Below are 26,764 nucleotides of genomic sequence, written 5' to 3' on the forward strand. Positions count from 1 at the left end.
TTTTACTTGCATTATGTTTTTATGTAACTTGCATTTTTACATTCTGTCGCCGTGAAGGCATCATACAAAATGATGAAAAAGTTATTTCAATGTTTAGTCTTTATAAAACTTAATGTAATGTATTAATAAAAGATCTGTAGATCTAGATGTAGAACTGTATACAGAGGACTAACACATCGTCAAACCCTCACATGTTACAAGATTTATCAAACCCGATACTTCCTTTCGAAACAACTCCAGTTCAGTGTCGCGTTATGAGGGGTTTCTTCAATCAATTTGTAATTAAACGTTTAAGCATTAGATTGCGAATTAATCATAATTGAAAACGAAATGCTAAAGGCTATTAAATCTTCACTCACAGCTTCAGTATAATAGATTACAAGAAAAATACGTTTGAAAAGTTTCGCCTAATTATGTATTGTGTCATGGTAAAAATCCTCTTCGGATGATAAAATGACTACATAAAAAGAAATCGTAATTGCCTTTGAGAATGTAATTAGCCTCATAGACATATGTATGGCCTCTGTTTCTTTGTTGTGTTTTATGTCGCCTTCAAGATAATAGAACATAACCAAACAGGGACTAACAAACTGGCGTTGTTGACCTCCGCCCATCACGATCAAACAAACATTGCCGGTCATTTTGACTATAAAAGTACTTTCATTGTACGATTCAAACATAAAAGGCCGGCTACTCAATATTGTTTAATGATGTATATTCAAATAACAACCGTAGGTTTAACATGACACACCACAAAGATAATATTAGACAAACATCTAGTCTATGAAATGAACATATTTTACAGAAAATCAGTAAATTATAGTTATAAAATATAATAAAAAGAAGCCCGGAGACTTTTTTTTACAACATTATATACTTGCATGGGCTATATTGGATATATTTGTTTCAGGGTCTGTATGACAGACTAAGATAATATATATACTACATGCTATATGATTATTTCTTGAACAAAGTCAACTGTGAAATATACTGGATGAAATAAATATATAATTTGATAAAGTGCAAGGAGTGGCTTCTGCTCTGAGTAGTCTGATTCAAATATGTTTGTTAGATTCCGACACAATTGTGATTTTATCCAAAAACAGCATTACGTCATATGACACTGTGGCTGACACTAGCTTAATGTATTTCGAAGGGTCGTGTAGTTATTGCTTACCTCTTTGCAGGACTGACCAAATGTTCTCACCATCTGTAGGATGAGTGGTACTGCTTCACCAGATCGAGATAGACAGGGATCACTACACGAGTGTCGGTCATATACCATTTATATTACTGGTTAACACGCTCGTCACGCTCGTCACGCTCGTCAAGCCGAAGACCCGGCTTCGATTCCCGACATGGGTACAATGTGTGAAGCCCATTTCTGGTGTCCCCCGCCGTGATATTGCTGGAATATTGCTAAAAGCGGCGTAAAACCATACTCACTCACTCACTCTTACGACTTGCTTCAAACGTATCTAACAAGCGAAAGGTAGTTAGATACGCTGTGAAACAACAAGTTGTAAGATAAATGGTATCTGACAGGGTCGAGTGCAGTAATCTGTTTCTTACACACCCAAAAATCGCACCTTTTTAGCATCGAATCTGTTTCTTACACATCCTAAAATCGCACCTTTTCAGCATCGAATCAGTTTCTTACACATCCTAAAATCGCACCTTTTCAGCATCGAATCAGTTTCTTACACATCCTAAAATCGCACCTTTTTAGCAACGAATCTGTTTCTTACACATCCTAAAATCGCACCTTTTTAGCATCGAATCGGTTTCTTACACGCCCTAAAATCGCACCTTTTTAGCATCGAATCCATTTCTTACACACCCTTAAATCGCACCTTTTTAGCATCGAATCGGTTTCTTACACGCCCTAAAATCGCACCTTTTTAGCATCGAATCCATTTCTTACACACCCTTAAATCGCACCTTTTCAGCATCGAATCGATGCATTTCGTCTCTTTGCATGATCGTAATGCCTCATTCATACATAACACCACGGTCATAAGTGACATCATCCGATGTTCCGCTTACTACTCATAAATAATGTGACCCTACACAAAAAGGTTTCCGCCATATCTGTGGATTATCAAGGCGATGATGAAAGTGCAAACTTTCGGTGGCCCATACCCGCCACTGGTGAGACCATTTTTCACTGTATGCCTCTATATTTTATTTGGCGGCCGCCAGATATTTCCACTAGTGAAATAAAATATAGAGGCATACAGTGAAAAATGATCTCACCAGTAGCGGGTATGGACCACCGTACAAACTAGATAAGAACACGCTGGATCCCGAGTTAATTATTTTCACTAAAACAAATTACAAAATATGTACAACAATGACTTCTTCCGTATGACATCACTACACTTTTACAAAAAGGCGTGTTCAGTGACAACAGTACGCGAGGAGGATTTTCGTTGATTGAGGGATCATATAATAAATGTGTCATGTAAGAAATCAGGAACATTTTGCCTACTGTTATTTGTTCTATGTTTTCTAAAGAGAATTAGTCCGAAATGGAGGTAACTGCCGCCATCGTTGTGCGTTGATTTAGCGTCAGCAATGGCGTCACGCAGGACGGAAACTTTCACGATTTTTGTGGAATTTACCTGATCATTTTAATGTAAATATTTGTAATTCCATAATACGTGCTACGATACTCTTCCCATGAATAGTTTCAAACGCGTGAGGCAATGTATGCAACAATTAGACGAATGGATCACTCAAAATTGGAGAAAATGCTACACAGTGTAAAATCTGAATTTTACTTTGTTTGCATTTCAACAAGTAGACCTACAGTTTTCAGACCTAATATATTTCGCTTGATATTATCGAGATAATTTGATTTGATTCTAAAGTGTATGAGGAAATATACGTGATCTCATAAGCGTCTCATAACCGGCATACGTGAAACGTGATTTTGTAAACACTAACCATTAATGGCGGAACGTACACTTCGGCGTTCGTGATTTCCAAAACATTCTAAACGATTCTAGTCTTATCTGTGATGTTTCAGAATTATCATTAGTAATTTAATTTAAAAAAGGATACCCGTGAACACTGCTATAAAATTCAACTCTTCGAGTAAATATCCGATATTCAGATTTCTAAACACACTGTAAATAATGCCGTGAATGAAGATTAAGAAAAATGGCGAGATTTACAATGTACCCAATTTTCAGAGGTCACTTTCAGCAATTTTGCTTTGCCTAAAATGACATTGGATGATATTACAGAAGTGGACATTTCCCATAGAATTCAAAACTTAGTGTGCGTGGTGTATTTTGAATTATAGTCGACGAAGTGAGGGTTGAAGCCCGGAGGTTGGGCGGTGGGGGGACATAATTATGTCGCTGTGGCATCCAGGGGGTTTGCACTCTAAAAATAACAAAACGTTGAACACAGAAATAGGTGAACATTCGACTGAAGCACAAGCAACTCATGAATAACTTACGCTCAGGATAGTTGTCCGTCATAATCTGACCTAATGTCATCACCATGGAGTAGACTGGAATTCGCTCTCACACTCTCATGGTTGATACCAGTCATCTCAAATGGGTTTCTCGCCCACAGGTGTGTAAGAAAAGTGTTTTTAGAGGCATACATTTCAGTGTTCTCTTATGATACTGGAGTGTGAGCATGACAACATCCACGTCGTTTACCGTCCTTGTGTATTTGTCATTACACTGCCATCAGGATCGTTAAATTGGCGTGATGATTTAATCGATTGTTGTCAGAACGGATTGGTCTGACAACTTTGAATGACCAGCATCAAAGAAGCGACAACCCTAGGTGCCATTCAGAAGACGACTGGAAATAAATGAACGTTTAGAAATAAAAGTGTCCACTACATTATCTTTACGACATGTTATTATTTTTGTGAGAAATGTCTTTTAGTCACCCTGTCTCATGCTATCTTATCGGGACGTCTGCCAGTACTTTGATACAACTTACTTCCCAGTTTTCTCAAGTAGAAACCTTCCACTTCATAATTATACTGTCCCTCGTCGACAGTTTTTGTTCAAGTCACATTATGGCTGAAATATTGCCGACGTGACTTTAATTAAACTCACTCACTCACTCCACTTCATAAAATACACACATTGCTGTATTTGCGTGGATTATCAGCCGTGAATGTTTCCTCAGCATCAATTGCACCATGGTTTTTATTTATAACGTTATTGACTATAGCTTGCCGTCTGTAGGCCACTTTGTCAATCATGTTTATAGAACAATTGACAGCTTCCACTTACGAAAGCTCTCATGGGCAGGATCGGAATAGGATAAGGCCTCCGACAGGACAAACACAGCCAATCATGCAGCGCTTCCTGTCACAATAACAGGTTTACATGTTGTTGTTTCCATTCTGTTGTGAGATATCGACATACTCATACATATAGATTGTCTCTTGAGCCAATAATGAGATATGACCTGGTCAAAATATCTCAAATCAAAGTCTTGGATAGCAGGTAAGTATATTATTTACCCTTTCCTCGACAGGTCTCGTCTGGAAGTATAGTATTTTTACTAATTCAGAAGTTTCCGCACATGCTAATGACAAATGCAAATCCTTTCACTCAACCAATTGCAGCCCCAGGTGGTTCCCCCTTATAGAGATGAAGGAATTTGACGCTGATCCAAGAGTAACTGCGATCGTTTTTTGTGCCCCAACAGCGATGTATAATCTTGTTAGATCTTCTCTCTGTCCTCCACGTCTTAGACAACAATACCTTTATAATGTAAGTTAATAATTCAGTGTTTTCTTTCACTCAGTCGAAAAGCCTGTTTCGGCGAATCCTATGCTTTCTGAATTGATCTGCTTATTAGATCTTTATGGTCTCACACGCTTTGTGGAAGTATTTTGTTATCCATCTTATCAAATCATGGCTTTCGAGACATCCAATCCAATTAACCTAACGTTAAAGTCTGGCGGTTTTTTTTACTCACATCAATTGGGCAGTGAAAACGGTTATCAATCACTCAGTGCTTCGTCTTAAAGACAGTGACATAAGTGTAAACAATATACTCCAAAAAGTATCTTTCCTCAACACCTCGACGTACGTTTCCTACGAGACTATGGAGAATGTTTGAGCCGACAATAGCTATGTTTAAACAACACACCGACCTGAACGTCAAGGAGTCCCTGTGTCTATCGCCGTGTTGCTGCCTTCATCAGAAGTCATTGCTCGCAGATCAAAGAGGGAACTTTATCCTTTGATCACCGTTGATAATGTTTTATTCATATAAATCTTAACACTAAACAATATTATTTTTAAGGGCGTATGCCTGGAGCATGCTGACTTGACCATCGTCTTTGTCATATTGATGATCTCTGACTCATGGCATTCATTCACGTGATGAAGGAGTAAGCATATACTCCGAAACGTTGTGTTCCTCATAATAAAGAAGTTGACATCCATATATTCTCGTTCTTATGTGAATCACTTCTAAATGCCTTTCAAAGACCTCATTGTTGGTGTAACCTTCTGTAGTAAACACATAAATCTGTCACGGTATTACAGTGTTCACACATATGATAAATCAGTATACCACAAGAAAAGAATTCACGAGAAGATGAGCCCTGTAAATACACTTTTTAAGACTGGGATAAAAAGGCTAATGACTGTTGTTTGCTGATGTTGATGTAACGTGAATTGCCATCAAGGAAACGCCACATATCCTCTACAAAAGCTGGCAATACCACTCGTGAGGTTGGGTGTAATGAGCTGAATACCATCATGCCCGGGGGATTTACCACCCTTAAGACGATTAATGGTGAATAGCATTTCTTAATTTTCAAAAGGAAATCACAAAATATTACAACGCTTCTTCCCCTTTTCGCCATTTCGCATATCTTTTGACGACCCCCCCCCCCCTTTCTGGTGTGTCAGCAGCCTTGCGAGTACCCTCGTGTGACATTTGACACATGTCCGTGATAATGTAATCCTCTCATCGCAGCAGCTCACGTGGGAACTGTAACACTTAACGTCATTACATTGGTTACTACACACCTGCTGGGCTTAAGAAAGTACGAGTCAGGGAAACGCTAAATGTAGCAATGGTTCGAGGCCCAGGCATTTGGAAAATTTATTTATGACATCACGTCTTGAACAACACAGACATTCTCTATTAGTTCGAATTGATTTTTGTTGTTTTCATCCACGGAAAGATACATACGTAGCTGTTGCTTCAGCTGGCAAGATGATTTAGATGATGCAGCTGCATATGCTGAAAGGTTTGACTTCAATTTGAAAGCGTGATTCAGTTTAACACCCCTTTGTACACTGTTTCAATTACATCACATGATGCCCGAATGGATGCTTTTCGCCGGCTCTTACGACAAGCATAATAAGGTACCGTATTCTGAGCCAGGATCTCGATAAGGGTTGGGGACAGAACTGTCTTTTTACTGAAACAATTAAAAGTAAGTTGTTCTGACATTTGTTCTAATATTATTGTTTTCTTGCACACGGTGATTGGGTCGCATTTTGTATTGCAATCAAGATGTAACAGTTATTCATATCAAATTCATGCTTATCCTTTTCTCGAACACCTGGTGTCATCACTGATTTTAAGGGGTCAATTCATATAATTTCCACAGCTATTGTGCCCTTTACGTCAAATGAAATCTGTTTCGGCAGAAAATCTAGCCTGACCGTTCACTTTCATTGACAATTTATATTTCCACACTCACATAGAGTTTGATGATTTCGTTAGCCACACAATATCTTAGTTTAAATGGATAATCGTTGGATAATCAAGACTGTTCTCTTGCCTTGACGTCCTATATTTATTTATATTCACAGAAAATATCTGAGACAAGTGGAATAGATACCATGCGTTTTCTCAAAAACTCAAAGCATTAAATTTTGCTTTGAGTTTCTCAACATCAGAAAGGAACCTAGTTTAATCATATGTTATCAAATATATTGTTTTTTTTCTAGCTTGTACATCACTATCACACACGATAAACGAAAGGGAAAACTTCATTCCTTGACCAATAGTCTTACAGATAGAAATGTAACTAAACCCATGGTCCCTACAAAGCAAATGTCATCTGAAGTGAAAGTTTGGGACAGGACGTTAAAGCAAGAAGTGGGTATCCCCATTTGTAGCAACAGAGACCCCTTCTTGCTGATCTGTCAGGACTTAGGCTTCGGTATTACCTGATGTCATTCAGTACTGTCAAATAGCCAATTCAATTCTACCGCCTCACCTGCTGCGTAAAGGGTGACAAAACAAACTCTCCACAAGACTATAACAAAGGCGATAACTTCAAATGTGCCTTTATGCTGATCAGTTATTCCAGCAGCTCCAGCTTTATTGTCTACATTTCAAACTTTTCAAACAAAATCGAGCCTTCTCTTTCAACAAAGATTTCACAGAGCGTCATACGACTCTTGGTCGAAGTTGTTTGATCAGGGTTACAAAATTCAAGCCCTTAGTACACCTTTCGAAACAAAAGTTTCATGGTAGACATGTGGAAGACAGTTCCAAATTTGACACATCAGTGACAACAATAATGTCCTATTAGGATTTTTACCATGTTTCCAAATGCTTTAAAGTGAACAATAATTCACTTGCCCATGCATGTGTTTGCGACGGTTGTCACTGTCGCGGCAGGTAACGCTCACCTATTCGCAAACCCCTGATATCACTATTTGATAGTGATTCATAAACGCATGCTCATGATATGACCCGAATCATACAATTGCCGCAGAAGTATTGTATGTTTATCGAAAGAAATCATCGTTATTATAAACTGAAACACAACTGAGAATTATAAAACTTGCCAGAGACCACAAAAGCTGACACCTTTGATAATGATAGGAATGGTTTGTTCTACACGTCAATTTCGTGTTCAATTTCGGTAGGAGAAGGTGGTGTTGAAAAGAAGATTGTCCACTTACTAAGAACAGCTTCATGCATTGAAAGTGTTCCTTATCATAATGGACTGCTGATCATTTACCGAACAAGGTCACAACTCGGGGTCGTGTAAATTAATGTCATATTCTGAGGGCACTGTTCATTTTCTGGGAAAATGAAACTTAAGTACATGCATCTCAGCGTACCGATCTTATCAAATGGCGTGCTAGAAAAAGGTCAAGGTTAATTTTAGAGGTAATGGTTGTGGCTACAGCCAATAGTTACATGTATCACACAGGTTAACTGTGAGTAGTATGTTCCATAAAGGTCAATGTTATTTTTAAGATTAAAATATACTTGACTGTCGGTTACATTACCCTCTTTCGTTTGAAGAATCATGATAAATTGTGTATATGGTGAAGCGTTGATATTGGTACTGTTTGAGCTATAGTTACGTTCCCTGGGTATTGTCCTATCAGTATAAGATCATTATATATGTCATATGGAAATACAGATGCATTAGTTTTACAAACCAGTAGTAACATTATGAGAACTGCATTATACATTTCTCATTACCAAAAGTAGAAGTGTCGGTGCGTTTTGAAATATCCAGGGCAATGGTAAATCAGATACAAATTCGTCTGATAAGTTATGCTGTACTTGTTGCCATCGTAGATTTACGTTTTATAAGAGGCCACCAAAATGTACATTTAGCTTTTTTAATAATTTTCAAAAGCAAGAGACAGAAATATAAAAGAAGGCCAAAATTTAGTGTGAATGCGCTTAATTACATTCGTGTACAACATATACCGTACATTCATAGCTGTAGATTAGGATTGGCTGTGTTGAAGTTGTTTTCATGATTTTTCATAACCGGACGTATTTGAATATATATAACTGATGACAAGAACTAACGTTCAGTGGCTGTCGTATTTGACATTTTATGGTATTAACAGCATTTCTAGTGAATGAGTATGGTTTTACGCCGCTTTTAGCAATATTTCAGCAATATCACGGCGGGGGGACACCAGAAATGGGCTTCACACATTGTACCCATGTAACAGCATTTCTAAGTTATCTGCCGGGAGTTTCCTTGAATTATAATAGTTTAAAAACCGGAATGTCAATTTTGGGCACAAACAAATTACGTTTATTAAAAGATTTAACGCATTACTTATCATGTGCTTATGAAAAATAAAAATCGTTTGTTATGAACTGACATAGTCATGTGTATTTGTATTAATGCATTATTGTATCCATGTGTTATATAACATTCCTACTTGCGATGTGTTTAAGGGCCTGAGGCCTTCATGCAAATGAACGTCTTCAGTGCAGCAGAACTGCTTTTAGTGTTCGTGCCATCGAATAATGACGATTGATAATCATTTTCGATTCTGTAAGAGAACATTTATTAGTGAGAGGTGTCTATTATTCAAACGTCAATTCTCTCCTTGAAATGCCCAGATGCTTTTCGACGATTCTGCAAATAACTGTCCTCGTGAGGCGGAACATAAATTGAACCCATTACCATCAGTCACCGGGCCCTCATGCGACACGTTAAGAGGGTCTACTTTGATTAAAAAGGCTTTCCATGAACACTTGTACAAGACGTTTGAAATCGGTCTACCACATTGATGCAGGCTGAATTCTATGTTGGCGTTTCTTTGGTGCTTATAGTCACTGCCCAAACAGCATACATGTTTATATCCTGATGACAAACCTTATTTCGAATTACATATTTCACATGTCACGACAGTTTGAATATGATTTTTTAGAAGAAACGACACAGTTATAACCGTATGCACATGCTTCATTAACACGTACCAAGCATTGCTCAAACAACATGCACTATACGTGATGGTGTCAGTGCACCTCGTAGGTTAGTGCTTGAAAAAACATCACCAAAGGGTTGTGATGCGCCCTTATTCTCAGCTGTTCTCAGGAAAAAGGTTGACCTCATTTCAACATAATTAATACAAATGTTCAACGTCATGGGTGAGGTGAGGTGAGGTGAGGTGAAATTGGGTGTAACGTCACGTCCAAGATTATTGCACTTATATAGCGACGTGCATGCACGTGCTTGTGTGTGTGGCTGCTTGTACTAGACCGGACTGACGCCGATTTGTAGTGCTAGCTCACTGAGATACCATGCCGCAGTTTTAACATGAATACCCGACTCAGACACACTATACTGAATATACAGTCCTAGTTTTAGAGGGTAACAACAAGTACCATCTTGGTATAACGCGGCCGGGATCGAACCCCGGACCTTCCGCTCTCCGGGCGGACGCTCTACCACTAGACCACGAAGCGGTACGTCGTGGATGAACATATAACACCTGAAATATACGTCAGAGAATAATCAGTCTCGATTATCCACCAAAACAGATTCCATCGGGCGTAGAAGGCAAAGTAGTAGCGAAAATTATATGAATGGATCACTGAAACTCAATGACGACACCAGGTGCTCGCGAAAAGGGTTAACAATGAACGATTTGCGTATTACTAACTTGGTTTTTAGTGATATTCGTTGTTATGTCTATAATATGAACCATAACAAATGAGAAAGACCATCCGATTTGTGAACGATAGAAAACAAAAACATATGTAGCCATTTTCCCCGTTTGTTGTCACTCATGATGAATTAAAACAGAAATTACAAGTTCTAATCAATAGGAAAGGTACTCGGATATTTTAATTTTCTTATATGGTCAATTTGTCAAGTGTGAAAGAAACATATTGCACACTATTGAGTTGCTAGATTTTCTTTTATATATCTTTATCCAATTTTGGGGTTGAATTTTTAAACAAGTATTGGGCATCCCAATGGGTACTAATTGTGACCCTGTTTGTATAATTTTAATTCAAAGGATAACGGAAAAGAAGTAACGGCAGTGTTTTGGGGCATTAGCAAGGCCTTTAATAAAGTTTGGCATATATGATTACTATATTAATTGTACAGCAAGATGACTACTGGTCCCACTGCCATTATTGTGCGCGTGTCTACATTTCTCTGTATGTATTTAACTACGTATCTATTTAGTTTGCGAAATGTTTTCTGAAAAGTATATGTATACACACATACATCCTCTGAAAGTTATCCATTTATAATTGATATTCTTTATTCTACTTCCATTTCATGCTGTTTCGGGGATTCCTGCAATCTGTGCATCATACTTGTGAGAACTTAGTAAACAACCCGTTTACTAATGCCTTAATTTCTTCAAATAACAGGAGACGGAATTACAAAGGCTAAAAGCAATCTCAAGAGCGGTAAGACTTTAGATGGAGATGGGATACCTCCGGAATTTCTAATGGCAAATATGAAACACATTACTCCTTATCTAAATGTTTAATTAAATGATGGGCACAGGGATATTCCAAAAAGCATGGAAAATCAGTTTGATAATTACCTTATACTACCTCGAGTAAAATCAGATCCTAATAATTATCGTGGAATGAATAAATTGCAAGTGATTCCATTGCATTTAATTGGCTAACCAAGCAATTTTGGTTTCGTTTATGTGTCCATAAGCCGAATACATGGGCCTCACGCACTAACAGACTACTGTTTCATGATTGGCTAATAATGTAATAGGCGGGGTCTGTGTTGCGTTATGGCGCTGAACGATGTCACTGAGTAGCTTGCTGTTAACGGTTTTTTGTGTTATTGATATTAAAACAAGCAGTCTTTCCCACTGTATGTTTTAGAGATATAAAAGTAAAACCTGGTGTGCACTCTGCGTAAAACCGGTTTAAAAAAATGAATTCAGTTCTCAAATATCCTTAATTAAAGTTACAGAAATACTGTTCCCTGCTTTTCTGGAAAGAAGACTTCAAAATATAAATCAATATAAATGAAATAATTTCTGAATCACATACTGTTTTTCGTGAGCGTTACCCTACAATAAGATTTTCACTGTTCAGGCACTTTGATGGAACCTTGTATTAAAATCTAAAGGTCGCTTTATTTTTTGTGTTCAATGTGTTTTAAAATGTTTTTAACTTTGTATGAAAGTCATTTTTTCTCACTTTTCAGTAAGGTTTGCCATGATAAAATTATACTGCTGTTGCCTTCAAAGGCATTTCATCTGTTTTGATAAAAGTTGTTGTTAATGAAGATCAAACAAATGTAGTTTGTATTCAGGAATGGTTGGTTAATCTCTTGTCAGGAAATCTGATGTGTGGGGGAAAACTACAATCTGTTACTTATTAATATTAATTTATTGGGATTATGTTTTCCTCTGTGTGATAGTGGCCACGGGCTTATCACAATATTGCTATAGAAGCAGGAAAACCTGTTTTGCATATTTACCATTATTTTAAGAAATAAAAACATTTATCGTTGAGGACAGCATGTAAACATTAAAATTGCCCCTATATAATTCGTATGGCTCTGATAAAATTGGACGTGAAATATAAAAGTGTTTTTGAAACAATACAGGCATTATACGATTTGTAAGGGTGGGGAAGTATGTTCCAAATATGGCCATCTCGGGGATGTGATAATATGTTGGCGTGCACTCAGTTGAAAGAAAGTAAGTACTGGTGAGGCTGTAACGTATTAATCCACTCCGATATCCATTGGATGGAAATGATATACAAAACTGGGTTTCTGACATAAGATGTTTGCTGTTTTAATGTGGATTTTATCATGCATGGATCTCACCTCATGCATGGATCTAACAGAATGTCGGTGATATCAGAATGTTTTTTTCAAATGTAGTTCAAAGATTAAGGAATATAGATTCAGTAGTTTTAGCTCATCACATCAATATCGCTATTAGAAATTGAAATTACAATACTCATTTATCACGAGAGTGAGTGAGTGAGTGGGGTTTTACGCTGCGTTATATATTAACGCAATATTCCAGCAATATCACGCCGTGGGACACCAGAAATGGACTTTACACATTGTACCCATGTCGGGATTCGAACCCGGGTCTCCGGCGTGACGAGCGAACGCTTTAACCACTAGGCTACCCCACCGCCCCCATTTATCACGAGAACAACGGGGATGGATTAGTGTAGGTTTACAGAAATCCGAGCCCTGGAGCCCTGGAGATATAGTGGATGTGTCAGTGGGAACAACTACATACTTTTCATGAAGGGAGGCCAGACTTTGGATGGCAGCCGGCTTGATAGAATGGGTTTATTTCGGTTCTTTTTCCTCCTTTTCAGTATGTTCATTCTACCAATGACAACATCTCGCAATGACTTCATCCACTCTGAAAGACATTCAACACTCTGCTACATTATGGAAGGCACGTTTACTGTCTTGGCACAAACACTTTCTCTTTTGTCTGTTCAACATATTTACGAAAATACTACCAAGTAAGTTATATGTATCGGGGTCAAAATGATCACCAACAGACAAATCGACTGGGTTCATATGTGACAAAACCCTTCTAATATTGATAAAGAAATATCCGCAATAGTCCTTTGTGCAATTCCGACTATATCATAAGCAGATGTTAATATATTACTATCATATGGTGATGATACCAGGTATTCGCGAAAAGGTGAAGGTATCCTGCTCCGTCACAAACACATTAAAAGGCAAATATATTATTCACCTAAAAACCAAGGGAACGTAATGATTTAAGCAGAAAATAGAGATTTGTGTCGGACATTTTTGTGACTGATGCGTCAAAGTTGGAACATAAATAATAAAAAAATATGTCCTTGCCTTCAACAAATCTGTATACCCTTATGGTCAGGCAAACTTACAAAACCAAACCTGTCAAGTGATTATCGAAAAAATAGAAAAAATGAAAGGGTATGGGCATCTTGCAATGATGTGGGGGACCGACCATGTGATATTCTGGAGTGGGGTGCTGAATTTAGTATCGAGAGAAGACATATTTTCAGCTTCAGCTGCAAAACTAGATAGTTTTCTATTTAAAACTATGGACCTTATTCTTTTATGAGAAAAACACCTCGCAACAATGTATTTTTATTGCAGTTTCTGGGTTTTTTCAAAGGTCTGAAATATTTTATTTTTTTCAAGAATTTACAGGGACATAACATCAAATGGTTGTTTCCAGGCCTTTGGGCCAGGTGAGCTAAAACTAGGTACACAAGTGCAGGATGGGGAGAAGCAGTCAGATATACAATATCTGTTAACGAGATAACATTGCGACAGCCGTGCAGAATTTGTTCGACTGCAGGATATGCAAAACGTGTACCTCTAACTGGGCGTCGGCCGATATTTTCCAAATATTTTTTTACGATTTTTATCAATGTGCTAAAGTACTCTGCCACAGTCGCCTTGACTGGGCGACGCCATTTTGTAAGTAATATGAGAGGTGGAATCTGATTGGTCAATAAGAGGAACAAAGAAGGGACATAACTAGTCATAACCACTGGACAGGACATTTCAGCCTTGTTCGGCAAGTCCCCTTGCCTCTGGGAGATTGTGAGTGTTTATTGCCGCAGTTATAAATATTCCAGCTATATCAAGCTGATGTAAACAATCGAAATCTCAACCATTGTAACTTTATTTCTGATGATATTAAGCGGCAAAAAGAGTCAAGCTCTCATGAAATATATCATCAACCTGCACTCCAAGTGGTTGTTAGAGTGACCTCCCTTGGTGCCTGATGTTGATAAACGCTATAGATCTAGAAGCTTCACGACTCAACACCCAACAACCAGGTACAACACTGACTGATGCAAATATTTTGGATTTTGTGTACAATATGCTGCACGACTTTGTGTCACGAGGGACGTTCTAGTATTGGGGTGAATTGGGTTCAAGTCGCGTTCAAGATTAGTACACTCATAGCGACGTAAGTGGACAAAAAAATACGAACTTCAAAATACAGTGAATATAGGTTTATTGAATAAATATCTTTTATTCACTTTTCTATTGCACTTTCTTTATACAGAGAAAATGGCACAAGACACTTAATCGTGTGTATGCTGTCGTGAGGGCCGGACATGTATTCCTTACCAAGTGATATATCCACATTCCGGGCCATGCTGTCTCGACCAATGACCCGGAGGGTGGATTTATAGTCATCTCGGTAAAGTAAACTCTCTGTAAATAGCAGAAACAAGATAGCTAACCTAACATGTCATAGTACAAGAGACAAACATGAGACATGTAGCTAATACAACTAGCTTGACAAAGGCATGTGTTACACTGATATCATCATCATGGAATCCAATTATATTACTGCAGAATTCACATATTTCGTGAAGACACTCTCCAGCTTCAAAAAAGGTTACTATGACTGTAGTCGATCACAATCGCCTACGATATATCACATTATGTGGTAAAGCACATGTTATCACATACACAACATTTGATCACATTTCATATAATTACTATGTTACACAGTAAAACGAATAATCCCAGGAAAGAATGTGTTAACCTACAGTATGTTAAAAAAAACACACATTCATCAGCACATTACGAAGAAAGCAGTTTTCTTCAAGAGAAATATTACCTATATTTTTTTCAGGCTGAAGCTTAAACTGAAGCAGGTGCTGTATGAAATACCTTAAAACAAAAGATGGCTTTGAATGTTTTTCTGAACTTCCTGCTGAAGAAGGAATAGAGGTAGAAATTGATAGAGGCATTAATCTGAACAAGGAAGTTGCAGATGTTGCCCGCTATCTTAACATCATTAACAGGCACCTTGAGTCCATGATCATCCAGGTATGACCGATACAACAGCAGTACTGTCCAGGGAAGCTGGCACAATAGGAAAATTATGACAATTGTCACCAACATCAGCGTGACTTTATTTTCTTCTCGAGTGCTCTTGACATTCATTTTATTCACACTACTCTGGATCATCAACTGTCGCTTCTTCTTTGCTCTCAACAAAGATCTGATGAGGAGGGTGTTGAAGATGATGAGAAACACAAAAGGCACAAGCGTAAAGATGGTGACATACCACCAGTTGAAGCCAATTTGGTAGCTCTTCTCTTTTGTCATAGCCGTGTAGCGACACTTCCAACCACCTGAATCCTTGGGGACTATTTCCAGTTCAAACATTTCCGGAAGGGTGTTCACAGCACAAAACAGCATTGCCAGGAATGAGTACAATCTGGCTCTTCCTACAGTACACCATACCTTTCCTTTCATAGGCAAACACACAGCCACGTATCTCTCAATTGTAAATATCACGGTAATCCACACTGCGAAGTTACCAGCAATATCTGTTATCACCCGTCCGTATGGAATAAACTGTAGGGACCATCTTGGCTGGTTCTGATCCGAGCAATGGATGAAGGACAACGTAAACATGAAGATGAGGTAAATGGTATCGGCAAATCCCAACGCCATGAGGTATATGTTTGTCGAATTCCTCATAGAAGGATGTGACAACACTGCAATATTGAGAATATTGCCCAAAAGACCAACGGTAACTATCAGTGGTACTAACACCTTCTGGACGACGAACCTAGTGATTTTAAGAGAGTCAGATACCGTCGATGCTGTTGCCCCCTCTACGTCACTGCCATTCAGGAGGGAGGTTAGAGTGGAGATAACAAACAGTGGATCCGTGTTGTTTTCATGGGAACTGACCACGTAAATGGACTGCTGTCCATCGACAGTCATGGTGGAATTGTGGTCGAGGGACATCCCAAACTTGACAGACCGCCCTCAGTGCTTCAAATGACACATCCTCACATAGCCTCTATATCTGAAAGGAAAACGAGAATATTTGAACATTAATTTGATTAGTCTACTGATGATGTGATAGGGAAATGTAAAACACTATTCATTTCCCCCTGAAGCAAATCTATGTCTCGGATAAAATAACCTATCCAAGAGGTAAACTTTAAAACAAATGCCAGATTGTTAGTTGGTCCCCAGTCGTTAATACGATAGACTATTGGTAATCCAGTCTTGGAACAACATATTCAGTGTAATAAACTTGGTGACCTCCCAATATCCACGCCTACACGTTACTACACTCAGAAGAAAAACATTAATGCTTTATGATAACTTGAAGTCAATCAGCCACATATCCATCCCAACACACATGAAAAGGCTATTGATTAATCTACTGTTGTGATGACTGGAATATAGTGGTGAAGTGTTAGTGGAGAACAGCTAAACGTCAGTTGTTAGTTGATCAATAACAGAAGCTTCTTTGTAATTAACAACACGTCAATCACACAGATGTTGGTCAGCAAAGATCAATTTGTAGGCCATGCATGGCTGATTGGCGCACAGTTAAGGTTTAAATTCAAAACACTACTACAGAGATTGCTCCTTACTTCCCCGCAATTGCCAATGAAACTATCCTGTGATGATCCGGCGTATCTCCGGGGAGAGTCAGCCATCCTTCTCATTGAACGGATGAGAAGCTAGAAAATCAAGGGTTTTATCTTAATAAATGTTGAGGGACTTGGGAACATAAATATCGAGTCCACAAGAACCGGGACGGCAATGTCTTTGGTCTCATCGGAGTGGAGTATTGTCAGTAATTGCTAAGAGTACTAAGATGCTCCACTTCCTTGGACGTCAGGAAAGTAGACGTGTGGGACAGGCTACAGTAATGCTACCAAATACTTATTAACTCGTTATCGTTCGTGTATTCTCTGCACATCCGAACATGTTCCCGTCGTCTAAATGTAAAGAGATGTACTCCAATTTGTTATGTATTATCCGTTTTAATAAATGGCTACGGCATGTATTCAAGAAATAAAATAGAAACAAGTAGACTTAATGTGTATTAGTTCTGCCTGTACTGATTACATTTTGTCATTGTTTTGCAGTTAGGAAATTTTGAGATTCAAAATGAGAGGAAATAGAGAGTTTTAAGAAATAGAAAGTGTACAAATTAAGTTAAAAAAGAATCGTGTTCCATTCGGAGTCGGCAAGCTGTTGGTGAGTGTGTAATCAGTGTAAGCTGTATTGTCAACTTCATGAAATGTTTATCAGAGGCTTGTAGGCTCCAGAGGTGGGTGAAAATTGCCCAAGCACATGCTTACCCATTGCACGAACACCTGGTGTCAACATTGATATTGAGTGATCCATTCATAGTTTCAAAACCAGATAATAACCAGTCTCGATTATCAGCGGAAACAGATGAAATGCAAAATGCCAGTAAAAATAATATGAATGGATCACTGAAAATCAGTGTTGACACCGGATGTTCTGGAAAAGGGTAAGCATGTCCTACCCCACCGGTAGCCATCGCCACTCACGCGATTTGCATAGGACATGAAATGGGCTGGTGGTCTAGTGTGAAAAAACGAAAAATTTAAATTGCCCGTGATTGGAAAAGCTGTCTTACTGGAGAAAACAGGTAAACTAACTTTGTAGAGAATTGTTCGGCTAAATTTACCATGTCTTGGAGCCATACAGACTTGTTAGTATAGATAATGAGACATGGCTGAGAAAAAATGAAATGACAGGGGGTTAATTAATGGTAATAAATTAAGGACATATCGATTGTTTAAATTCTCTTTCAGTTCCTCGCATTATGTTAGTAATATCACCGACAGGACGCAACGCAGTAGTCTGGAAAAAGTTAGATGTAGCACACTACCTCTTGAAATTGAACTCAGTCGTTTCTCAAGCCAAAACCTCCTTTAGCAAATCGGCTATGTAAAAACTCTACTGCTCACAGTATTAAAGACGAAGTTCATTTTCTGATAACTTGTTATCGTTATGGGACTATGAATATATCTTTTGAACCGTGCCCCCTCTATTAATCCAAATTTCATATCCATATCTCTTGTAGATCAGATTATATTGATAATGCAGTGTGATTATTTATCAACTTTATGTAGTCATTGTTATAACATGTTACAATGACCTGTACCCTTAAATAGAATCAAACATACCACAAACCATTTACATGTAGTTTAATAATAATAAAATAATAATTTTATTACCGTCTGCGCCATGCTTGTGGTTTTGACGCAGAGGTCCACCCATGGTACGACCAAGAATGCGTGGAGGGCGTCATGGAAAATGACAAATTAAAAATTCTTTTGAATATGCCCATACAGAGGTTTGGTTCCTCCCAGTATTGACATTGGGAGAGTATCCTGGTTTGCTACCAGGAATACAGCCCTTTTGACAATCTGGGTAATGCAGATGGCTGCACTGTTGGTGAGTCTTCACATTTCTCCGAAAAGGTCTGGGTGGGTTTGACTTGGCAGCGCTTCCTGGGAAAAGTCCCATTCGCTGTCATGTCTGCGAGAAGCGGAGGCAAGGGCCCTGAGCTGACGATGAGCTAACAAGCCTGGCCGTGCCAGGATCACATTAACCCTCTTTGTGGCATTAATAAATTTTACTCTGTATGATAAAAATAAATGCACTTTTATAGCCCACCTCCAGTAAATAAGGTCCTCAGTTCGCTTAGTCACGGTCAGTGTTGGTGTTCCGTATGCATAAATAAATCTAACCGAACTTACAAATTTGGGAAGAAAATCAATATCATAAATATATAAGCGTAAATGTATATGTCAGGCAGACGTCTCTTCCTTTATTAATGTGCCACGACTTCTTTGTTTATTGCCGACAGCCTACTTTAATTACATTGGCAATATAGCGTTCATAGACAGTGGGTACTTTCTTAGTTAATATTCGAGAGGACTTGACAGCAAAGATTTATTTCAGGTCAACCTCTGACGATCTATTGCCATACGTTACAAATAGCAAGTTTTTGTCGTAGCAGCGTACAGGCGTTACGGCCTCCGAGACGATAAATATGCACAGGTCACTCGCCGTTAATGGCACTTCTGTCTGATTTCATTTAGGTGAGGTGATGTGAAATGGGGTTTAACGTCGCCTACAATGCTGTTGCACTGATATAGCAACGTGCATGCACGTGTGTGTGTATGGCTGCTTGTACTAATCCAGATTTATGCCGCTTTTATAGTGCAATCCCACTTAGATACAATGCCGCATTTCAACGTGATTACCCCACTCAGACACAGTATACTGACTCCGAGCCGACCAGTCCTTGTTTTAGCCCCTTAATGCCGAGCGTCATACAAGGTAACAGCAAGTGTCATCTTTTACCGTCTTTTGATAGGACGCGACCGGGGGTCAAACCCCCAACCCTCCGTTATCCGGGCGGATGCTCAACCACTAGACTACGGAAGCGGTCGATATCTTTTAGGTTCGACTATGAGTAGCAGAGGGGTTTTAATAATCACCGGTACTTTATTCCACTCACTGTATTTTATTATGCCTTCCTGGTAAAGTATTTCATAGCTTCCGTGTGCCGGATTATAAAAGGATATTGGAAATAATGTTGTCTTTTGTCAAAGCATAAACTGCCCGAAGGTCACAGTGGGTGAGGCAGTTATTCTACTTCTATATTAATAAGTAGCATCAGAGATGCTCTATGCATTCGCTCACATCCAACTCATCTGTCTGATCAACCTTTACTTGTAACAAACAGAATCATCCTCACAATGACGTTCATCAGTTGAAAGTTTATCCTGAGTAGATAGCCACGGCGTTGTCCGTCCTTAAGAAGTCTATATGATCTTTCAGGAATAGAAATGCGTGACGAGACTATGTTTGATTTATGTCCGTTAGGTACTGACTTTTGGGGAATTTTGTATTGAGACCACATGTTTTTTATCTGCAGCTGCAAAACCAGAATCTAGTATTTTATTTTGTATTTTTAAGCTATGAGCAAACATATTATTTTCTGAAAAACACATAGCTACAATGTAATTTTGGTTGCTGACAATTTATTCATTTTCAACAGTATGAAGCCTAATTATATTTTTCAAGAATTATCGAGGACAATCATTTTAAAATCCCTAATGATATAAAATAATATACACTACATAGGTTTCCAAATAAACTAGATCGATTCCACGTCCACACCCAATGCTACACTTGGTTGATCAACGCCCTACATGCGGCTTCGACAGATGTTGCGTTCAAGTGGGCAATTGGTGTAACTTAATAACGCTTTCGACATCTAAAATGTTTGACGACCAGACCATTAACCACACACTAAATAACTTCTCGAGTGGTTGGTATTACGTTTCCATCTGAACTCATTTTCCTCCACCCTGTGACCAAAGCTCGAATATAAACCATAGAAATTGATGCATCACTTAAGAGATTACTTCTTTTCAAAAGTCAATTAACACGATCGCGTTGGGTCGTCATTTGGAACATTTCATTTCACCTCGTTGCAGCAGTTCAGCCTGATCAAAGACAACCATCTGAGCTTGAAACATATTTCCAAGGTGCATTTTAGAATGACAATCTATCGTTAATTGCTTCAAAGACAATCAATACCTACGAAATAGGCATGCATAAACTAACACCAGAGACGCCAACGTACAGACGAGAGCAGGAGCGCTGTATAAAATGATCCGTACATGCCCTAGACGGAGTATCGGTACACTCACCCCTCAGCGAGGGCAGTGCGTGGAGTCATAGAATGAAAAGGATTTATTAAAGGTCTTTCTATAGGCATAAGAAGTTGTGTGTAAACACGACAAGAAGTATTAGTATGGCAATACAACTTCTTTATTATACATACACGATGTTTCGGGTAAATGAAGGTACAAGACTTAGCCCTGAAACGGTGTGCATGGACAATACAAACGTTGTTATCCATAACAATATCAAACAACTGCCGTGTTTGGTGCTTTATACATCGTGTCTGTATGCATGGTGTTAACGCTTAGGTTGGTTTGTGAAAAACAGTTGAGTTAGAAAACGAAAATGAATTAGTTTTGAAGTACTTGCTTGTAATGTTAAATGTGAGGTGAGGTGAAATTGGGTTTCACGTCGCGTCCAAGATTATTGCACTAATATAGCGACGTGCATGTACGTGTGTGTGTTTGTGTGGCTGCTTGTACTAGTCCGGACTGATGCCGATCTATAATGCTAGCTCACTGAGATACCATGCCGCAGTTTAACGTGAATACCCCACTGAGGCACAGCATACTGACATTTTAGCCCCGTAATGCCGAGCGCCAGACAGGGTAACAACAAGTACTATCTTTTAACGTCTTTTGGTATGACGCGGCCGGGTATCTTATCCCGGACCCTCCGCTCTCCAGGCGGACGCTCTACCACTAGACCACGGAGGCGGTCCTAATGTTATCTGTACCCAGCCTATTACTACTACCATCCAAACCACCGTTAATAACGATGGTCGGAGATGGCGCATGGACATTTTGAAAGTCCCTCTTACTCACCATACTCAAACAGAAACCTCTGGTACACTCATAAAAGACAGACGTTCCATGTAATTACATGGAGACAATCAGATTCAGTTTGGATATTAGAAATATCTTTTCTGATTAGTTCATTTGTAAGAAAGAGTTTGGGTTCTAATCAAGGAAGATATTGTTATTTACGGAAACTAACATTAACACAAGCCATATGATTCTGATATACTGATACAGGCATTAACGTCTTCGACATATACATATCTTGATTGTCAAATATAACGGAACCCAGACATTTCTAGTGACACCACTGTGGCCATTAGCATTATTGAATGTCAGTATAGTCTGCTGCAGGGTGGCGTTTATAAACACCCACTCTTCTGTCTGAAATGGCTAAGCTAATGGTAATATATGAATGTTCATTCGTGAGAAATAAGAATAACGTCCGCAAGTTCAACACTTGCATATAGTTATAGAAATAAGAAAAGCCAATAATTAGTAACATGAGCATGTCCCATAACTAGAATATGACAGGGTGTCTGCAATATTTCGCTCCATTGTATACGTACAGCTATTTAGAGAGCATAATGCAACTGAGCTTCAAGCCGATTTAACAGACTGTATTTAGCAAGTGTGAATAATTGATCACGTCGAAACCACTGTACGTTTCCTTAGTTCTACCTCGCTGTACAATCCCAGAAAATTCATGTTGAGAAGAGAGGAAATTACCCTGTCATTCAATGAGCCTCTGATGCCCTGTCTACATAACAAGAGAATTAACCTGTGTCACGCTGTGACATGTCAGAGTTGTTTGGCGAACTGACTGAATACCATTGACATGAGGGTAGAGAAATGTCCCGAAAGTCTGAGATTGATTTTGAAAGGTCAACCTTATGTAAGCTGACATTCATATAATTGTATTGTCAATTCCAATCGGATGGCATAACGCTGTTGGGAATACCAATAACTCTTCACTCTCTTATTTTCCTTCTGATAACGTATTACGACGTCGACCATGACTCTGAAGCGACACAGCTGTATTGTTGTTAGACATGCAGACGACGTATTATTCCAATGTGACTGGTTGGTTAGGACAGACTTGCATTGCGTTCATGAACAAAATTTCATGCATGACGTTTTAATTGCAACTTGCTGTAACTATTCTTAGTGGAACTGACATTTCCATTTATGACAATTTATGTTCATTGTCTGTTGAAAGGTTCTGAGCCTATGTTGGGCTGCCTCGGTGGAGTTGGTTTCTCATCATTTTTTTCAAAATAAACCCCTCAGAGGTCATAATGACAACGATGCTGGAGTGCCTGCATCCCACTGGTGGTGTAAAAGGTCCTCCGCGGCCAGTTTGACGTCATCATCATTTGCATATGCTTGCCAGACTATTCTTCCCTTACGTTAGGGAAGTGATGGAAATTTCACAGCCGATACGTCATGTTTCCGCTAACACTACACAACATCCAGTCCCCAACTTGCCGCACTGAATTGCTTTTGTCTTTATGCTCATGTTACACCGTCTGTGTTACAAAACAAATACATTTAGTAGGCTTTACCCTATATCTTGTAAGCAGCAGAATCTCTGCACTTGTACGAAACAGATATAATTATAGAATTACATTTTTTTTTAGTTTCACCAAATACGTATCTGCGCTGTTGTTTGAGAAGATAATCGTGATTGAGTATTCTCTGACTTTGACGTTTCATATTTCCTTTTACATTATATTTATTTCAGTACTTTCTTATCTTTCCCTTTACAGCGTTTATCCATGGGTGGGGGGGGGGATGATAATGGGGGATGAATCCTCTCATCTTTCAACATACGTACAATAACCTGAAAGTTATATAATCCCCATGGACTCGCTGTGAATTGCCTGGTGTAATAAAGCAGTGAAGTTAAGTGAATGCACATGACCCTTGAGGTTCAAGCATGTCATGGGCTGATGGTATGTCACGTTCTTCGTGTCCACTTTGCCACCCCAAAGCATCACTTCAATCAATGGCTGCATTTATACTTCATCAAACTCTCTTCTCTAGAAGAAACAAAATTGTGGAGCAATGGACGGAATATTGGAATTAAACCCTTTTAAATATTGGAGTATGTAACTTATCTCCTGTGTATTATGTGAGTAGCGGGTTAAGGCTCTGAGAACTCGAGGGAAAGCGTACTAAATTATTTATAATCGACCATCTTTGTAAACAGAGAGCCGGTGTTAGCTTAGCCTCACGTCTTCTGTTGTAATCAATCACGAAGGTGTGATAGTGATATGTTCGAGATATGGTCTCATCTTATTCGTATTCGTGATTAATCACACATAATCTTTGTCTCACAGTTACAAAGTAAGTACCGCTTACACAAAGTTATCTTGTGCAGCCGCCAATCCTCCGTTAAAGTGTGGGCGTTTATAATCGACTTACCACCTGACCCAAGTGAGAAGTGAGCATTCAACCAGGAGCAACACATGGATTCAGAAGCTACATTAATATCGAAATTGCTGATTTCTTTTTCTCAGGTTTTGGTCAAATTCGTACCTATATTATTTTGATATTTTAATGAATTTAATGTTTTCAAGGACCGGCCTCACTCCTCAAACAATCATGTACCTTCTGCTGAAAAAGCATTTTTTACCTCCCAAGTCAAGTGAAAAATAGAAAGTCTCACAGGGGTAAAGATTTTTAGGAGTTGGGACAGACTCAGCTTTTTCTCATTCGATATTCTTTTCTCAATTACGTTTTGTCTGATTTGGACTGTAGTTTTCGATCAGTGTCCACTGCAGCATAAGATTTCATTTCCTTTTTGTGTTTTGAAGCCACCATAGGGACATCGCCGCCATCTGTGAGACGGGTGCCCATTGACTGCAGCCCGATTTCCCGATGCTGATTGGAATCCGGTGTCTATATTACGCCCAGTCACTACCATGTTATTTGGACATATACTGACGACTGGGCCTATACAGAAGCGATCGACGCTTGACTTCATAACATAAATATTTTGAGGTATTGTGGAGAAACGTTTCATTTGACATTGAAAACTTTTAAACAACGGTGTAATGTTTACTGATCTTTAAAAAAATAAACACTGTCAAACATCCACCTAATTAGCCATCTTCAAAACAATAGTTTTGTTGTGTACACATGTTTTAACACATGAATGGACATAAAAATAAGTTGAAACACATTTCCGGACAATCATGTTCATAAATGTCCTTTGTTAATGATACTCCATTACTTGTATAACCATATAATTATAAATCACATCTGTGGGATTCCTTGTCATCCCTGAACAGGCATTTTGTGCGTTACTGTCGGATCACAGTGCAGAGTCAGTGCAACAATACACCATCATGTCTTTTCATGACGTCATGACGTCTACAGCCTTTCCTTCTTTTTCAAAAGAGATAATACTAAATTTCAAAAACATGTTTCTATTATTTCCAAAATATTGATTGAGTAATCACTGCTATAATGTCGAAAACCGATCTCAATTGAGTGTGTGGAGGTGAATACCTTTTTTTAGCAATATTTCAACAATATCACAGCGGTGAATGCAATTATGGAATTCTAAAATTGCATGCTTTTCGGATGTAAACTTGCCTCATAAGTTAAAGAGCGAATTTTGTTATTACCCGCCAGGCTACTGCAGACTAGTTGTCGCAGGTAACACACGCAGGTACTTTGTGGACAACATAAATGATTTTCTACAGAACAAAAAACGTTAAGGATCGTGAATATTTTGGGGAATATTTTGCTTGTTGTGAAGACTAAGCACCAAAATTTACATATTCTGCACTGAAAGGCAAAAGAAACGTCATAAAGGTGTATCATATAAATATCTTTATTTTCAAATGCTTATATATGTAAGTATTTTGCGAATTGTGAATTTGGGGAGGCGCCAGAAGACATCACAGCTGGTGGTCTCAAAATCTGTACCTGGTGTGACAACCACGGGCGTTGACTACTGCCACACATCTCCTGTACATGGAGTGGACTAGCCTGTTGATGAAGCCCATTGGGATATTGGCCCATATCTTCAGGAACGCTACACGAATCTCTGCTGCAGTTGTCGGCCTTGGGCGTACGTCGTTGAGTCGGCGTTGGGTCTCATCCCACAAGTGTTCAATGGGATTCAAATCCGGACTGAGGGCAGGCCAAGGCATGATTTGGATGTTGTGCTGCTGGAGGAAGTCCCTGGTGACTCTGGCAGTGTGGGGACGGGCATTGTCTTGCTGAAAGGTGTGTTTTTGATGACGGGCAAAAAAAAGGCATGATATGGGGTCTGAGGACTTGGTCAATGTAGCGAAGAGCTGTGATGCAATTACCCCTGCTTGGACCAATATTCTGAAAGACCACAGGTCCCACTCTCTGGTTCATGTCCGATTCCACCCCAAACCATGATGCTTGGGCCGCCCCACGGGTCTCGTTCCATAACACAAGCATCAGCATAACGTTCGCCCCTCCTTCGCCAGACTCTGACTCTGTCATCCACCGTTGAAACACAGAAGCGACTTTCATCAGTGAAGATGATTCTTCTCCATTGCTGTTGACGCCAATTTTGATGCTGCCTGGCCCATTGCAGACGGGCCTGTCGGTGACGATCTCTCAGGATGGGTACACGAGCAGGACGGTGGCACGAGATGTTGTTGGCAGTTAGGCGACGTCGGACTGTACGATCACTGGCACGCTGGTGGTTGCCAATGGTTTGCCGAGCTGTTTCAGTGGCCATTATGAATCGGTTCTGCAGATT

The 26,764-nt window shown here is 39.1% G+C and overlaps 1 protein-coding gene across 1 annotated transcript in view; it reads right to left on the reverse strand.

Annotated features, from left to right (window-relative positions):
- Positions 1-15,266: 15,266 nt before the first annotated feature.
- The window catches only part of LOC139462079 (FMRFamide receptor-like), a 54,701-nt gene continuing 43,203 nt past the window's right edge, over positions 15,267-26,764 (reverse strand). Inside the window, exon 2 of the mRNA XM_071243584.1 lies at positions 15,267-16,541. Coding sequence (XP_071099685.1) covers positions 15,359-16,480 — 1,122 coding nt within the window. The 5' untranslated portion in view covers positions 16,481-16,541 and the 3' untranslated portion in view covers positions 15,267-15,358. The remainder of the gene's footprint in view (positions 16,542-26,764) is intronic.

This window comes from Haliotis cracherodii, unplaced genomic scaffold (assembly GCF_022045235.1).
Source record: "Haliotis cracherodii isolate W230 unplaced genomic scaffold, xgHalCrac1.p SCAF_1, whole genome shotgun sequence".
In the NCBI taxonomy this organism is placed as follows: Eukaryota; Metazoa; Mollusca; class Gastropoda; order Lepetellida; family Haliotidae; genus Haliotis; species Haliotis cracherodii.